The sequence below is a fragment of the Meriones unguiculatus genome, chromosome 10, assembly GCF_030254825.1.
Source record: "Meriones unguiculatus strain TT.TT164.6M chromosome 10, Bangor_MerUng_6.1, whole genome shotgun sequence".
NCBI lineage: Eukaryota > Metazoa > Chordata > Mammalia > Rodentia > Muridae > Meriones > Meriones unguiculatus.
This window is the reverse complement of record NC_083358.1, coordinates 108,999,674-109,016,685: the sequence shown is the minus strand read 5'-3', so window position 1 is coordinate 109,016,685 and position 17,012 is coordinate 108,999,674. Positions and strand designations below refer to the sequence as shown.

At 49.9% G+C, this 17,012-nt stretch overlaps 2 protein-coding genes, 1 long non-coding RNA gene and 1 other non-coding gene across 8 annotated transcripts; 3 read left to right on the top strand and 1 right to left on the bottom strand.

Moving 5' to 3' along the window:
- The first annotated feature begins 510 nt into the window (after positions 1-510).
- Positions 511-9,482, top strand: Mtmr11 (myotubularin related protein 11). 5 transcript variants are annotated; one of them, XM_021650545.2, is made up of 17 exons: positions 512-814; positions 1,178-1,268; positions 1,618-1,739; positions 2,053-2,113; positions 2,248-2,390; positions 2,994-3,072; positions 3,284-3,419; positions 3,627-3,714; positions 3,837-3,925; positions 4,009-4,133; positions 5,308-5,374; positions 5,557-5,627; positions 6,089-6,255; positions 6,503-6,676; positions 7,255-7,437; positions 7,526-7,718; positions 7,804-8,000. In XM_021650545.2, exons 1-17 carry the CDS (start codon positions 749-751, stop codon positions 7,851-7,853), a joined length of 1,905 nt encoding a protein of 634 aa, XP_021506220.1. In that variant the 5' UTR covers positions 512-748; the 3' UTR covers positions 7,854-8,000. The 5 variants fall into 5 exon arrangements, with proteins under 5 accessions (XP_021506219.1, XP_021506220.1, XP_021506217.1 ...); XM_021650542.2 differs by lacking the exon at positions 7,526-7,718 and adding an exon at positions 8,829-9,482 and having other exon boundaries at positions 525-814; positions 7,804-8,097; XM_060393071.1 differs by lacking the exons at positions 512-814; positions 7,526-7,718 and adding exons at positions 888-906; positions 8,829-9,482 and having other exon boundaries at positions 7,804-8,097.
- LOC132656982 (uncharacterized) lies at positions 4,772-10,414 on the bottom strand. Its single transcript, XR_009594824.1, has 2 exons — positions 9,897-10,414; positions 4,772-9,170 (listed from the first exon to the last, which is right to left on the bottom strand). It is a non-coding gene; the product is annotated as an uncharacterized LOC132656982 (long non-coding RNA).
- A 39-nt stretch (positions 10,415-10,453) lies between these two features.
- On the top strand, positions 10,454-15,142 carry Sf3b4 (splicing factor 3b subunit 4). The gene is made up of 6 exons (XM_021650555.2): positions 10,454-10,575; positions 10,959-11,087; positions 11,480-12,022; positions 12,213-12,419; positions 14,246-14,419; positions 14,729-15,142. Exons 1-6 carry the CDS (start codon positions 10,542-10,544, stop codon positions 14,914-14,916), a joined length of 1,275 nt encoding a protein of 424 aa, XP_021506230.1. The 5' UTR covers positions 10,454-10,541; the 3' UTR covers positions 14,917-15,142.
- Positions 13,927-14,054, top strand: LOC132646166 (small nucleolar RNA SNORA19). The gene has a single exon (XR_009584291.1). It is a non-coding gene; the product is annotated as a small nucleolar RNA SNORA19 (small nucleolar RNA).
- Positions 15,143-17,012: the final 1,870 nt, after the last annotated feature.

Sequence of the window (17,012 nt, the reverse complement as noted above, 5' to 3'; positions counted from 1 at the left end):
GGACCGGAATGGGGAGGTGCGGTTGCCGGGCGCATAGGCTGGTTTAGATACCACCATCTTTTCCTGGGCTTTCTAGCCCCCGCTCCACTGCCGAGATTCGCACGCCAAAATACCTGTACTGTATCTGCATCTCAGACACACCAACTTCCGCCCACTTCACTCTGCCTCTCGGCCTGTCATACTCTCCGGAAAAGGACACGAGGTCCAGTTCCCATTTACATCCTCTTCCCAGCCCCTGTTGTCAGGTTGTCAGAGGAGGTGGATAATTAAAACAAAATCCACAAACAAAAATAGTGTTTCATTTCTCATTGAAACAGTACAGAGAGCTAGCCCAAAATGTTTGCATTTTGTAATTGCACTATCCCTCCCTACAGCCTGTAATATTCTTAGGATTGGCCTAAGGGAATTTGGGGATTCTCCAGTTCCTCCATTTCTCTCTTGTTTCTTAAGCTTCTCCATTTCCTTTCTACTTTCCCAAAAATTGTGCGAGTTCTCCTTTAAGGGGCTGGGCATCTCGCCTGTCCTTTAGAGTCACCGAAGTTTCCAAAGAGCCTCCCCTGTCTGGGCAGGACACACCTTTCAATAAGACCCCTGGAACTGTGCTTCTGGTATCCCAAACGCCGCCGTTTCCCCTGTGTCCTCCCTGGCCTCTTTCTCCCCTCCTCTAGGATTTAGCCTCTCCCCAGGGAGCGTGAGCATCTGAGGACTCCCACCCTTAGCTGCTCCGCTCCCGGATGGAGTCAGGGAGATGTGGTGGGGGGGCCGGGGCCAGAGTTTCAACGTTGCCCCCCACAAGGAGGAGCCAGAGATGGGGGTAAGGAGAAGAAACGGGAGGGTAGCCGGCTGGAGGGTGTGAAGGGGATGCCGTGGAAATGAAGCGGGAAGGAGAGGAGCCCGAGGAGCAGGGTGTGTTTTCATCAACTGTCACCGAGCCTGCTCTCTGCCTTTTTCAGTCTCCAGTTGTCTCATTACCCATTAACTAGCCCCTCCCTGTCCTGTCTGCCTGCCGCAGGCCTGAGCTCCTGGCAGTCATTGGTCTCAGTTTCCCTGAGAGAGAGGAGGAAGAGGTGGGGGAGGAGGAGGAGACTGACTCAATGTGGGCCCCCAAACGCAGCTGCTGAAGAAATCTCAGATCCTGAGGTTGGGAGGTCCCAGATTAACTCTCTCCCCTTCTCAGCTCTCTGGACCAAAGTCTGACCCAGGGAACAGGATGCCGGAGCCCAGCAGCCCTCAGCTTGGCAGTTGCCTGGCCTCTGGTTGCCTCCCAGGTAATAATCTGACCTCCCTAGACTCCTTTAAAAGTCCTCCTACCGCAGACTTTTTTATGTCCTCACCAAAGATTCTTTCCTCAAAGTGTTCTGCTTGAGGCTCGCACTCCTGCCTCCTAGGCATTGATGTCCTTTCTGCTTTCTTGCCCTCGTTTAGCCATTTTCTTATTAACTATTCAAAGACTACTGTCTACCACCAGTTCCATGCACTGTTAAGAGTTGTAGAGGCTTAAAATACGCCAGTTCTTTTCCTCCCATTCTGCATTCTAGAAGGATGAACCAGCAGCCATGTAGCAGCGTAGGCAGCTCTGGGAATGGTCATCACTTTGCTTCCCTTTTTCCTTTTTAGGGGAGCAGATCCTAGCATGGGCACCAGGGTGGAGGAAAGGCCAAGGCCTGGAACTGCCTGGAGCTCTGATCTGCACTAACTTTAGGGTCACCTTCCAGCCTTGCGGATGGCAGCGAAATCAGGTGAGGTGGTTAGTGTAATAGAAAAGCTGGGAGCATGGTGGCACTGACCTGGGATCCCAGCAGCTGGGATAGTTGGAGACCATGAGAGTTCCAGGCTAGCCTGGGCTACATAGCAATACTCTTTCAAAAACAGGAAAGGACAGCCAGAATGAAGGGAGAAAGGGACTTGACTTGGGCAAACACGGATTATGGTTTGCCTTTTGAATGTGTCAGATATGGGAGGAACTGTTTCTAGGGAAGCTGCCTTCTGCCGGGAAGGGAGGAGGCACCAAGGAAGGACGGAGGTGGAGCTTCAGTCTTGTGCTTCCTTTAGGACACACACCTGAACAGTGACTATGATTTTGCCCTGATCAACATTGGGCGATTAGAGGCTGGTAAGTCTGATGTTGAGTAAAAGGGGCTCTAGAGCCCCCACTTTCTGTTCTCAGAAGACTGCAAGGGGTGGGCAGGATGGGCTAGCAGACATGCCCCAGAGTGACCCCAGGTTATGCTGCTCTTTACTCTTCAGTGAGCGGCTTGTCGAAAGTGCAGCTCTTGCGTCCGGGATCCCAGCTGAAGTTCATCCCAGAGGAGATTCTCCTTCATGGCCGAGACTTCCGGCTGCTTCGAGTCCGTTTCGAGGCTGGAGGGCTGGCCCCACAGGCCTTCCAGGTGAGAGCTCTCAGAGGGCTCCTTCTCTCCTCAGAAGCCCAGGGCCTTCTCCGCTCTCCAGTCTCACCGTTTCTCTCCACTCAAGGACACACTAACAGGCTGTAGTGATAGTCTCACGTGGGGAAGGGGCCTGCATTCCAGCCTGGCTCTGTCAGTTACCAACGGCGGTAACTACAGCTAAGTTTTTACCTCTGAAAAATATGGAGTTGGGTAATATTTCTAATTAATTCCCAAATTTATATTCTATGAGTCTGTGGTTCTAGATTTGTTTCTGACCATAGAGCCTAACCACTTACGGAGGTCTCTCTAGGACCTGTTTTTTAATTTTTATTTATTTTGTTTTTTTCTTCGAGACAGGGTTTATCTGTGTAACAACCCTGATGTTCTAGAACTCTTTGTAGACCAGGCTTGTCTCAAACTCACAGAGATCTGCCTGCCTCTGCCTCCAGAGTTCTGGATTGAAGGCATAGGCTACTGGAGGCAGTGACCTGGCTCTCTAGGGCCTGTTTTAGCTGCTCTTCTCTATTTGTGGTAAAGATGGTATTTCATTCCTTTTACATCTTCAGTCTGAGGCTAAAGGACGGGATATGCTCTCCTCCCCAGGTAACCATGGCCATTGTTCAAGCCAAAGCTCAGAGTAGTCAAGCCCAACAGTATAGAGGGATAAACCTGAGCAAAGTTGGTAAGTGAAGATGGGTTAGGTTATGGAAACGGGAAGAGTCTAAAACAGAAGGGCTAGTTAGACAAAATATTTCTTCTTCTTCTTCTTCTTCTTCTTCTTCTTCTTCTTCTTCTTCTTCTTCTTCTTCTTCTTCCTCCTCCTCTTCCTCCTCCTCCTCCTCCTCCTCCTCCTCCTCCTCCTCCTCTTCTTCTGTTTCTCACTCTTGTTCCAGGTAAGGTTCCTGCCTCCCGAAAACCACCTATTCCTCTCCTGGAGACTTTAGAAGACTGGGAAACTGAGCGGAAGAAGCAAGGGGCCAAAGGCTGGAGGGTTAGCACGGTCAATGAGAGGTTCGACGTAGCTACCAGGTGAAGCCCCAGGCTACCCTGACTCCCACTGCCTTCCAGTCTTCCCAGAGTTCCTTGATCCTCTAAGCCAATATTCCCCATAAACTCCAGACTCTCTTACTGCTGTTTTCAAAACCTAAGGTACCTTGGAATGGTCTTTCCTATTGTCATAATGGCTTCCTCAGCATAGGTCACTGAACAGCTGTGGCACTGCTCTTCATTTTGCAGCCTCTCAGGTTACTTCTGGGTCCCTAGTCGGATTCTGGACAGTGAAGTCAGAAGAGCATTTGCCCACTTCCATCAGGGCCGTGGACCGGTCAGTTGGAAATGAGAGGGTCAGGGGACAAGGGATGGGAGGGCTTCCTGTGAGGTTGTGGTGGGACAAGGGCATCTTAAGTGTGGTTCCTTCACGATGACCCTCCTCTCACCCATCTGAAGCGCCTGTCCTGGCATCACCCTGGAGGCAGTGACCTTCTCCGGTGTGGAGGCTTCTATGTAGCCAGTGACCCCAATAAAGAGGAGATCAGGTGAGGGGTCCTGATGAGGCTCAAGGGCTTGGTATTCTGAGAAGATCCCTTGCCTTGATTCCCAACTCCCTTTCTTCCTTCAGCGCAGTGGAGTCAATGCTACAAGCTGGGCATTCCGATGTTGTCTTGGTAGATACCACGGATGAGATGCCTAGTCTTGCGGATATCCATCTTGCCCACTTAAGGCTGAGGACGCTTTGCCTGCCTGGTGAGAATAACCTTTGAACCCTCAAACCCAACCTGGTTTACTATTTTATATAGTATAGATGAATAATCCTTTAGCCCAATTTTTTTTTTTTACCCTCATTGCCTACAGACTTACCAAATAGCCTGTTTTTCCCCAAATATTTTTTGGTTTTATTTTATTTTTTAAAGGATTTTATAAAGGATTTATTCATATGTTTAATGTATATGAGCATGATGTCTTCATCCACAGAAGAGGGCATTGGATTGTATTATAGATGGTTGTGAGCTACCATGTAGTTGCTGGGAATAGAACTCAGGACCTCTGGAAGAGCAGCCACTGCTCTTAACTGCTGAGCTATCTCTCCAGCCCCTTATTCTTTGAGATAGAATCTCTGTCTTCCTGGCTGCCCTGGAGCTCACTGTGTAGACCTGCCTGCCTCCCTCTTGCCTGCTGGGACTAAAGGTCCCAGCCTGCTCCCACCTTTAAAAAGAAAAAACTTTGTTGGCTGAATATGGGTGTGGTGGTACGTACCCGTATCACAGCATTTAGGTAATAAAATCAAGAGAATTACTATCATGAATTTAAGGACAGTCTAGGCTGTCCCTGAAAAAAAAAAAAAAAAAGCAGCTTTATGAAATTCACTCTAACCATCTTAAGTGTACGATGAATTGATTAATTTTATTTACAATATTGTATACCCATAAAAAACTTTAAATGTTCAAGATCAAACCTAAGGGCTTCATTCATAATTCTTAACCAGTCTTAAGAAACCACTACTAGACTTTCTTTTTTTTTTAAGTTATTAAGTAGGGTGGATTTTGTTTGTGTTTTTCTGAGACAATTTCTCTGTGTAGCCTTGGTTGTCCTGGACTCACTTTGTAGAGCAGGCTGGCCTCAAACTCAGATATCTGACTGCCTCTGCCTCCTTGAGTGCTGGGAAACAGCCACCATGCCTGGCTATTCTATTTTTTTGAGACAGGGTTTCTCCGTGTAGCCCTGGCAGTCCTGAAATGAAACTTACTATGTCAATTAGGCTGGCCTGGAACTCAGAGGTCTGGCTGCCTCTGAGTGCTGAGATTAAAGGTGTGTATCACACACATGGCTCTCAACCAGACTTCTTACCCCCTCTGGGTATAGACCTAGATCCTGAGTCCTGGGTTCTGATCTCCTTGTCCTTCTTGATCCCCCCTGCTAGATTCATCTGTAGCTGAAGATAAGTGGCTCTCAGCCTTGGAAGGAACCCGATGGTTGGACTATGTCAGGTATTCCCAGTCTTCTAAGCATGGGTAATAATTCCACTTCTCTTTTCCTGGCTTTCCGGTGGCCTTCCATAAATGCATCCCTTCAGTTTCCCAAGAAGACTTAGTGTTTTTCAGAGGCAGAAGCAGGTGTTTGGAAAACTGCTCTCTTCCAATCCGTTCCCCTTCCTCACATGCCCTCCCAGGTCTTGTCTTCGAAAGGCCAGTGACATCTCGGTATTAGTGACATCCCGGGTCCGTTCTGTCATACTTCAAGGTGAGTTCCTTGGGTCAGCTCCTTCCATTCCTTACCTTTTTCCTCCAAGTGAGTCATAGTGTGGAAGGGGGAGCTTCCTTGTGCCTCTTTAATACCAGCATCTTCCTGTTAGTAGGAAGCACTCGTGCCAATTCAGCTGTCAGAGCTACTCAGTCCCTGACTGTTAACCGTTGTCCCTAATTCTAAGATGTTCTTAGTCCCTCTCACCCCTTCATCAGTGGACAGGGGCAGGGTGAGAAGGACACCGGGGTGCTGCTTTGGGAGGTGTGACTTGCTTCCTCTGTGACACTGGGTGTTTCTAGAGAATGTAAAATCTACAAAGTGAATCATTTGCGCTTTGTTTTCTCTTTACTTTTCTGTGCCCTCTCAATCCTGCCTTCTCCCCCTTTCCCATGTTTCCTCGTCTCCTTCCCTCCTGCCCTAGTTTCTTGGACTCCCTTCTTTGTTCCTTCTTCACCCAGAGCACGGTGATCGTGATTTCAATGGCCTCCTCTCTTCACTCGTCCAGCTGCTTTTGGCCCCTGAAGCTCGGACATTGTTTGGTTTCCAGTCACTAGTGCAACGGGAGTGGGTGGCAGCTGGTCACCCCTTCCTGACCAGGCTTGGGGAAACTGGGGCCAGTGAGGAGGTGAGAACACTTTTTTCAAGGGGGGTCATTATTAAAGAAATGAGGGTTAAGAATATAGCCTAAACTGGTCTAAATGGGCCGAGTTAAGCTGAGTGGACACTCAGGTGAGCCAGCCTCACGGCCCTCCGGCTCTCAATTCCTGTTTTAACCCCTGACCTTCTTAGTGTCCTGTCTCTGGGGCCCCGTTCTCATATTTTGCTAGCCCTTCTTGAGATCCTCACAGACTCTTAGCTTTTTCTCTTCTCAGGCCCCAGTGTTTCCGCTCTTCCTCGACTGTGCCTGGCAGCTCCTCCAGCAGTTCCCAGCTCAATTCCAATTCTCGGAGTTCTTCCTCCTTGCTCTGCATGACAGCATCCGGGTTCCCGACACCCTTACCTTTCTGAGAAATACTCCCTGGGAGCGTGGGAAGAAGAGTGGACAGGTGCCTCTATTTCCTATTTTCTTCTGTTGACTATTCAAACTTTGAGATTCATTCTAGATTTATGAAAATTGAAGTTTGTGAAAGGGGTTTGGGGAGCTCACTCTTGGAATTAGACTTTTGTTTTGTATTTGATGGCTGAAACAGGAGGTAAGAGGTTCATAATTTGTTTCCAGATGTGGGAAACAAAACTCTGTACTCTCTGTGTCTCTGTCTCGCTCTCATTTAACCATCCCTGTTAAAAAAATGTCTGTGCACATTCACGTGTGTGAGCGTGAATGTGTGCATGTCACCAGAAGCCAGCGGCCAGCCTCAGGCCTCAGCCCTCCCCTCCCCCCATCTCGGCAGTCTCTGTTGCTAGTTGGCTGGGTACTTCAGGCCAGCTGCCCCCCAGCTTCCAGGATTCTCCTCTCTGCCTCCACCGTCCTGCAGTAGCACTGACAATCAGACCCTGAGCTGTGTGTCTGGCTTTGTGTGGGTTCTGAGAATTCAAACTCAGGTCTTCACCTCACATGGCAGGTGCTTTTATCCGAGCTACTTCCTGAGTTCTAAACACCCCTTTTCTTGTTTCCTCTGTCCAGTTCAACTCCTACACACAAGTTTACACCCCCGAGGACTCCCAGGCCCTAGCTGGGAGCTCTGGTAATTTACATCTGTCTGTCTGGGACTGGGATTTACGCTACAGCAAGGAACAGATATCGCAGTTCCTTAATCCTGGCTACAATCCAGAGCATTGCCCAGATTCCTGGTTCCCTGGACAGCAGGTACGATGCCTACACTTCAATTCCCTGACTTTCCCAGGTTCTCACCACGAGATGTGATGTAGAATAAGATATCTGAGTTCCTTTACAGCTGTCGCTTATAGCCTGCGGTCAGCAGGACAGATGTCCCAGAAGAGCAGACAGCACTCTTTTTGTCTTCATTTGTTTGTTAGCCTTCTTTCATGTCCATATAGTACAAATCAACCTACTAAGCTCAAAGCGCTTGAGCCTGATGAGAAGAAGGGAGGCCGGAAGAAGGAGGTTGGAGTTCAGCCACTGGTCCAGTGAGTGGGTGGCAGCTGGGTACCCTTTCTACTTCAGAGAGTGGGTGTTTTCTCACTTGCCTGTTGACTTCTCTTTCTCTTTTAGACAAGCTTCATGGCTCCTGGTCCCCCCAGTTCTGTGTTGCTGTTCTCTAGAGGGGCCCTGACCCCCATGAATCAGCTCTGTCCTTGGCAAGACAGCCCCTCCTTGCTGGCAGTCTCCTCTCATTGGCTTCCTCGAGCTGCTAGGTCCTCTGAAAGCCTAGCTGACCAGGAATGGGGGCTCCCGTCACATTGGGGGGCTTGCCCTTTACCTCCTGGGCTACTGCTGCCTGGATATCTGGGACCTCAGATCAGGTTCTGGAAACGCTGTTACCTGAGGGGAAGGCCTGAGGTCCAGGTGAGAAGGGAAGAGAGACTGGATGGGAGAGGAAGAGCTAGAGAGGCAAAGGGCTGGAGGAATTGGGGCATAGCATTCCATTTATCAAATTGGGTCCACTTATAATAATGGGCAGTGGGAAAACCGCCTGTGGCTTTGATCATGGAGAGTCAGGGCACAGAAGGGGAAAGAACATTTAAGACTCTAGAAGAAGCAAGGACCTTAAGAATAGAAAACTAAGCAGCCTTACCAGGCCACAGAAGACAATGCAGCCACTCCTGATGAGATCTGATAGACTAGGATCAGAAGGAAGGAGAGGAAGACCTCCCCTATCAGTGGACTTGGGGAGGGGCATGCATGGAGAAGGGGGAGAGAAGGTGGTATTGGGAGGGGAGGAGGGAGGGGTTATGGGGGGGATACAAAGTGAATAAAGTGTAATTAATAAAAATTTAAAAAAAAAGAATAGAAAACTAGCTGGGTAGTTTAATCCCAGCACTCAGGAGGCAGAGGGAGGTGGATCTCCGAGTTCGAGGAGAGCCTGATTTACAAAGTGAGTTCTAGGACAGCCAGGGCTACACAGAAAAATCTGCCTTGAAAAAAACAAAAACAAAACAAGAATTCCAGGCTAGCCTGGTCTAAACAGAGACCCAGTCTCTCTTCCTCTCTCACACACACAAAGAAAAAGAAAAAAGAAAGACAGAAAGCTAGACCTGCAACAATATTCCTCTGTGCCCTTCCTTGCCTCCCTCTAGATGGGCTCCTCAGCTCTTACAATCTCTGGCCTTCAGGATGAGCTGTCTCTTCTTCAGGAACTATTAAGAAAATGGGCACCAAGAATATCTCCTGAGGACCACTGCAAGAAAAGAGATCCAAATAGCATCCTCTCTCAGACCCGTTGAAACTGTAGCAGAGGGTAGGGAGGGGCAGAGGCGCAGGTGCAGGGGCCTCTTCGGCCCTTTCTGTCGGACCTGGGTGCTTCTTCCGCATTCCAGCCATAAAGACGCTCACTTGGTGGGCGAGATCCCGCAGCGGACGATGGTGCTTCCAACCTCCAGCTCTCCAGTCTTGTTTGACTCGTGGAGCTTTTTTCGTTTCTTGTGGTTTGCAGAATAAGAAACAAAACCAATTCAGAATGTGGTTGCCTCCCCCCCCCCCCACTTCCTCACCCACCTCCCCCGCAATTCCATACATCTTGTGTGACTGTCAGAACCGTGAGATCAGAGACCCTTTTCATCGGTCCCAACAAGGTGTCCCAGAGACCTCATTCTCAACTCCCGGACGCTGCTTTGAAATCCATTTCTGTGGGAATGAGGTGAACAAGGGAGACACTCTCTCCTCCCACTGTATATTTTTGTAGCTGCATTTCTATTTAAGGAAGCTCATTAAAGCACAGTATTTCTACACATTACCAGTATTGTTTCTTGTGTTGAATGAAGATCGCAGCAAAGCGGTGGGGGGAGGGTGTGAACTGAGAGAAAAGCACCCATATTAATAATAAGGAAATAAAGGTTCAAGTCAGTTGGGACTCGGCAGAATTCACATGCGATTTGGGGAAACAAGTGTGTTTAAATTATTTTTTCATTTTTGTTTTTTGAGACAGGCTTTTTCTGTGTAGCCTGGGCTGTTCTGGACTCACTTTGTAGACCTGGCTGGTCTCAAACTCAAAGATCCACCTTCCTCTGCCTCCCAGTGTGCTGGATTACAGGGGTGAGCTACAGAGCCCTGCATTCCCCCCCACACCCCCACCCCGAGACTGGGTTTCCCTGTGTAGCCCTGGCTGTTCTGGAACTTACTCTGTAGACCAGGCTGGCCTAACTCACCTGCCCGTGACTCCCGAGTACTGGGATTAAAAGCGGGCGCCATCACTACCACTACGCCCAGTAGAAAGGTTCTCTTTTGGTCTCGTATTTAGGAGATGGGACAAGAATGTAGGATGCTGCCGAGGCCGGAGTGTGTTCTGCAGGCTGAGCTGAGGCATCTTCAAGTTCATGTGAACACACCCGGTTTTATGTCTCAGATTCCCAAACATGAGCGGAGCTCTGACACTTCAGTATCTTCCCTTAAGGGAAAACAAAATGCCTCGAGCTCAAGCCTGGGCCAAGGGCGAGTCTCTGCAGGCGGGTTACGGAACGAGGTAAACGGGTGCTTCCCTAGCACGTCTCTGCGTCACAGAACACACACAGCCCGGCCCAGCATTTGAATTTGCACTTGGGGAGCAGTGGGACCCCCGGATAGGCTAGAACTGCACCCAGAGGGGCTGAGCGCTTCCGTCCTGGCCGAGCACAGCTCCTGAGCGCCCGTCCAGGTCCACCAGGGTCCGATCCAACCCTAAGATGGCCGCGGCCGCTTCCGGCTCCTCCCCTGCCTCCGGCCCCGCCCAACGCGAGCCTTGGCCCGGAAGTGGAAGTAGAAGCTGAGGTCAGAAGGCGGTGCCGCTGCTTAGAGACGGCGGGAGCGTTTTCGCCATGGCTGCCGGGCCGATTTCCGAACGGAATCAGGGTAATTGGGAGAGAAAAGCCTAAGATGGGCCCGGGGGAGGCGGAGGGGAGATTAGCGACAGAAGCGCTTCCGCCGAGGCGGGGAGACTCGGTTTCCCCGGCGTGAGACCGATCTCAGGGCGCCGGCCTGGAGGCCGGGTGCAGGCCGAGGCCTGCGAGGGTCGATGCCTTCGGTTCAGGCCCCTGTGCACGCCCACTCCCAAACAGACAAATGCAGCTCTCCCGGAAATACAGAATCAGCAAGAATGCCGAAATTTTAGCGAATTTTCCAGAGTAGGCAGAAGGGGGGGGGGGGGTGTGTTTCACGGCTTTAGTTAACGTTTTTGGTTTTTGGTTTCTTTTTCACTGCTGACGTTGACCTTACCTCCTGCTTCCTCCCTTTAGATGCCACGGTGTACGTGGGGGGTCTAGACGAGAAAGTAAGCGAACCACTGCTGTGGGAGCTCTTTCTCCAGGCAGGGCCAGTGGTCAACACCCACATGCCAAAGGACAGAGTCACTGGCCAGCACCAAGGTGAGTACGTGGTTAACGGCCCCAGCAGACTAGTCACAACTGTTTTGGAATGAGCGGCCTAAAGCTTTCTTTCCCTTAAGCTTTAGTTCAGTTTGTTTATGGAATAGTCTCTAGCATTAGTTACTAGAACCATCCTCAGTAGAAGTGAGATTATTCTATCATTTTGTTGTTTTGTTCTGGAGACAGGTCTTCTCTGTGTAGCCCTGGCTATACTAGAACTCGCACTGTCTTCAAACTCATGGGTCAGCCTGCCTCTGCCACCCGAGTGCTGGGACTAAAGGCATGCACCAACAGCACCCCTAGCTATTCTATGACGGTTCTTTGTGTTTGGAGGCTGGTGAGTTAATGTTTCATTTTGAATCTCTTCACCTGAGTGATTCCCCCCCCCCCAGGTTATGGCTTTGTTGAATTTTTGAGTGAGGAAGATGCTGACTATGCCATTAAGATTATGAACATGATCAAACTCTATGGGAAGCCAATACGGGTGAACAAGGCCTCGGCTCACAACAAAAACCTGGATGTAGGAGCCAACATCTTCATTGGGAACCTGGACCCAGAAATTGATGAAAAGCTGCTTTATGATACTTTCAGCGCCTTTGGAGTCATCTTACAGACCCCTAAGATTATGCGGGACCCCGACACAGGCAACTCCAAGGGTTATGCCTTCATTAATTTTGCTTCATTTGATGCTTCGGATGCAGCAATTGAGGCCATGAATGGGCAGTACCTGTGTAACCGCCCAATCACTGTGTCTTACGCCTTCAAGAAGGACTCTAAGGGCGAGCGTCATGGCTCAGCAGCTGAACGACTTCTGGCGGCCCAGAATCCACTGTCCCAGGCTGACCGCCCTCATCAGCTGTTTGCAGATGCGCCCCCTCCGCCTTCTGCCCCCAATCCTGTGGTTTCATCCCTGGGTTCTGGGCTTCCTCCACCAGGTAAAGCTTCTAGCTCAGACTAAACTAGTGCAGCCCTTGGGAGGAAGGGGTAGGGGCAGAGAAAACCCTGAAAGAGTGAGCCATTAAACCAGTGTGCAGTGGGAAAGGAGCGAGGCGCGGTGGCGGCGGCTGGACTTCTGTAAGACATTGTTGTTTCGTGGCCGTTAAGTTAACTCTCTTTTGTACACAGGCATGCCTCCTCCTGGCTCCTTCCCACCGCCAGTGCCGCCTCCTGGAGCCCTGCCTCCTGGGATACCTCCAGCCATGCCCCCACCACCTATGCCACCTGGGGCTGGAGGACATGGCCCCCCAGCAGCAGGAACTCCAGGGGCTGGACATCCCGGTCACGGACATTCGCACCCTCATCCGTTCCCACCGGGTGGAATGCCCCATCCAGGTGAGTGCTCTGCGCTGGGGTAGGAGCTGAGCTTGTGAGAGGTCTCTGTCACTGCTGCTCTTTGTCTTGGGTGGAAATAGTCCAGAGTCCTTTCCTTCAGAAAACAAACAGTACTTTGTACACTTTGGTGCTCCCATTTTATCTGTTTCTTACATTTTCTGAAGAATAGCCTGTACTTCAAAACTCTCATCTTCTGCTCTGACTGCAGCATAGTAACCCAGTTGCCAAATCTAGGAGACTTTCCTACTTTTTTTCTTTTTTGTGGAGTGGGTGGTGGGGTGAACAGGGTTTCTCAGTGTAGCCCTGGCCGTCCTGGAACTCACTCTGTAGAGCAGGCTGGCCTCTGGCTGGGAGATCCGCCCGCCCCTCCTCAGTGCTGGGAGTAGAGGTGAGCACCTGCAGGCCACAGGGCCATTGTTGTTCTTAACCACCGTTAAACTTGTAAGCAGCTCTGTCTTGTTTGAAATTGTTGCCTTTTTGTTTTTCTGGATTCTCTGTGTGACTTGTCAACCTTAGCAGCCAACATCCACTCCTTTGTATGAATTTTGTGCTTGGTTCTCTTCTGTTCATCTGCAACATTAGATGTACAGGTTCTGATTCTCTGGTCCTTGGTTCTTGGCTGGCTAGAACAGGCTCAGCCCCACAGGTCCCGGTTCTCTCCTCACGTCATCTCAGGCAGCTCTTGTTGGAGCTGAGTTCACAACTCGGGGCGTTAGTCGGCTCTGTCACCCGCTTTGCAGAGCAGGTCTGTCGCCACAGGCCAGCGCCCACTGTACGAGCGTCCTGTCGCTGTGACTCACGCTGTCTTTGATCTTCTTTCACTGAGTAACTCTTCTAGGGTACTCATAGGCATTTCCTTACATTTTCTGTCCCTTTTACTTAATGAAACATAAACTCGCTGTCCTAGCGATCGGGATTCAGGGTCTCCCGATGGCAGGTTGGCATCATGTTGAGTGCCTGTGTTTGCACGTGTTCAACTTCCTGCCTGGAGCAGTTGACAGCCACTCTCTGGTCCCCTTGAGGACTCCTCTTTTGGGTGGGTGGCTGGATATGGTTCATAATGGAGCCCTGGCTGACCTGGATGCTCTCTAGACCAGGCTACCTTACCACACGCACACGTATGCACTTGCTTCTGCCTCCCCAGTGCTGGGGTTAAAAGTGTGCACCATGAGGTGGGCTAAAATTTTATGGGCTTTTTTTTGTTTGTTTGTTTTTGTTTTGTTTCTGTTTTGAGCCAGACTCTTATATGTGCCTCAGACTGGTCTCGACTTTGCTAGGTAGCTAAGGCTGGTTTTCAACTACTGCTGATCCCTCTGCCTCAGCCTTTAGTATGCTGGGGATACAGCCCCCAGGCCTGGTCCTCCTAAGGAGCTCTTACTGGCCTTAGAGCCCAGCCTTTGCCCTGCCATCACCTGCCGCCTTCCCGAGCCCTGCGCAGAACGAGAGTTCTGCCTGCTCTGGGCTTTGCTGTCGCCATCCCCATACTTGAGTCAGAGAAGGAAAGTAAGTGCACATTTCATTGTCTTTTTTTCTTCACATCAAGAGAAAAGATATTTCTGATGTGCTAAATAAACTTGGAGGTAAATTAGCAGCATGACTACTTTAGCCACTGCTGTCAGTCACCTTCAGACAAGTGTTGATTTAAAAAAAAAAATCATAGAAAATGAAGTGCCTGTGCATTTGGTTGGATTTTATTGCAGAAAGGGGTGAAGGACAGCACCAACCTTGTTTTAATCTCTTGTCACTTTTGTTATTTTCTTCTCTTCTGTTTTGTTGGCCTTGTTTTCCATGTCTCTCTTCTCTTTGTGTTTGTTTTATTTTCATAGGGATGTCCCAGATGCAGCTGGCCCACCATGGCCCCCATGGCCTAGGACACCCGCATGCTGGACCTCCAGGCTCCGGGGGCCAGCCACCGCCTCGACCACCGCCTGGAATGCCTCATCCTGGACCTCCTCCGATGGGCATGCCCCCACGAGGGCCTCCTTTTGGATCTCCCATGGGTGAGTGGTCGCTAGCCCCTTTCTTATTCTTGCATATCTGTGTGTGTGAGAGAGACAAGAGACGTGCAGATACTCTGTACCTTAGGAAGCTTTGGCTCCTGCTCCTCCTGCCTCAGCTTCCCAAGCGCTGGGGGTGGAGCATCTGTCATTGAGTTGTTGGTTTTGCTTCTTACAGCTTTTTCTCATTGCCCTGCCCCATGCCCTTTCTCTGGCTTCTCACATTTCTTCTGTTCTCTATCTTAGCCCCTACTGATCTCAATGTTAACGGCTTCCTACTTTCACTTATTAACTGATTTTTTCTTCCTGCAGGTCACCCAGGCCCCATGCCTCCACACGGTATGCGTGGGCCTCCTCCGTTGATGCCCCCTCATGGATACACTGGTCCTCCGAGACCCCCTCCCTATGGCTACCAGCGGGGGCCCCTCCCTCCACCCAGACCCACCCCACGGCCCCCAGTTCCACCTCGTGGTCCACTTCGAGGCCCACTTCCTCAGTAAATTGCCGTCCTTTGTCTCCCTCTTATATCCTCCCAGGATCTTCATTTCTTGGACCAATCAGAGTTGCTGTAGCTTGTCAGGGCTAATGTGCTGACCCCTCGCAGCAGCTCTGTCCCCATTTCAGTGTCATTTTTTTCCACAGGGGATTTTTACTCATTTCTGTTTAAAATGTTGGTCCTAATTGTTTTACATGTGTATAGAGAAATAAAACTATACTTCTTGCTTATTCTTTGGTGAAGTAACTTAAGTCAGGGTATTGCGGGAGGAGAAGTATAAGAGACAGCCGTAGTGGGTACGTTGCAAAGGTTGATTCTGAAGTCACTGTACTGCAGGGGCCTGCCCCAGCACATCTAGAGCAGTTGTTTCTCGGAATAGAGCCTGTCTTCTGGTTTATAACATGGGGCCGTTAACAACAGAGACAAAATGGCTGGTGATATGTTGGCAAAGAGTAAATGCAGAAAAGTCTCCACTGTGGCACCATCTGGAGTTCAGCTGGAAGGTGTGGCGGTGAGGGCTGGATGAAAGGTAAAGCCTCACGCTAGAGCACTGTGCAGCTTTGAAACGACCAGGAAGGAGCTGGGAGTGCACCTCAGTGGTGCAGTGCATCCTTTGCTTTGGAGAGGTCCTGTCCTTGGCACCAGAGGGAAGAAGATTCTCTCTGTATTTGTAAAAGATGTGAGATGCGTAAGTCCTAGTAAGCACACACACACACATAACCACATACACGATTCATTACCTTGTCTAAGTGGTAGCAGATATGTATATGTGTTTGCCTATATTTAAAAATGTATCGACCAACCAGTGGGACTTACACTAAAATATGGAGGGAAGGTTGATTGGTTGAATTTTATGTATTGGGGCCAGACTTTGGAACCCAGCTCCCTAGCTGTCCCAGAACTCACTATGCACCCAAGACTGGCTGTGAGCTCGAGAGATTCACCTGCCTCAGCTGGGATTAAAGGTGTGTACCACCATGCCCAACTGAAGCTTAATTTCTTTTTCTTTTTTTGAGACGGTTTCTCAGTGTAGTCCTGGCTGACCGGGACTCACTTGTAGCGCAGACTGGACTTGAACTCACATGGATCCACCTGCCTCTGCCTCCCAGAGTGCTGGGATTACAGGCGTGGGACACCGCACCTGGCTGCAGCTTAATTTCTTGACTGCTAATAAGGCTTTCATTTTGAGTTATGTAAATGTCTTAAGTAATTGCTAGGCAAAGCGAGTAAGGACAACGATAAATGTTCATTTCCAGTATTATTTTATTCCTCATTTTGCCCACTCTCTTGGTCCTTCCAAACAAGTTCCACTCTTAGCATTTTTATGGTTTCTATAGTGGCCCTGCTAGTGGCAAGCATTGCTGTCAGAACCAATACAAGACAGTTATTGAAACAAGATGTTTTGGGAGCAGGATAAAAGATAACCTGACTTGGTCTGGAAACTTCAGGAAGACTTTCTCAGGAAAAAGGTGATATCCAAATAGTCTTTTTGCCATTAAGATGGTCTTCCTCGCCAGGCATTGTGCACTAGCACAATAACCCTAGCAGAGGCAGGTGGATCTCTGAGTTCAAGGCCAGCCTGGCCTACTTAGTTCTACCACAACCAGGGCTGTAAAGAGACCCTGTCTCAAGCAAAAAGATGGTTTAGCCTAAGGAAAGCTGGCCTCAAACTGTCTTCCTGCCTCTGCCAGTAGAATGCTGGAATGACGGCATTGCCGCCAATCCTGCCCTGCCATCAGAGCATCAGGATACTGCACTGAAGGGGGTGGTTGATGCTCGGCTGAAGTCAGAGCCACGTGGGGGGCTCTGGAGGCTTTAGTGCTTCTCAACTCTTGTTCATTGGTGACCATGGAAACCCTGCAGTGCAACCCTGAGTGAAAGGGAGCATGCTATTTCAGCTGTGGGCTCTTGTGAGCTCTTGTCCCAGGAGTTCTAGCTGCCCTGGTTGATAATCAGACATTGAGGTGGTAATGTAGACTAGGCAGGTGGAAACAGGCGTGGCCTGGAGACGGAAATGTGTGAATCACCTAGCGGACACAGTAGCAAAATTGTGGGGCTGCCCGATGTGAACAAGGGAAATGCTCAGGTAGAAGCTGGAAA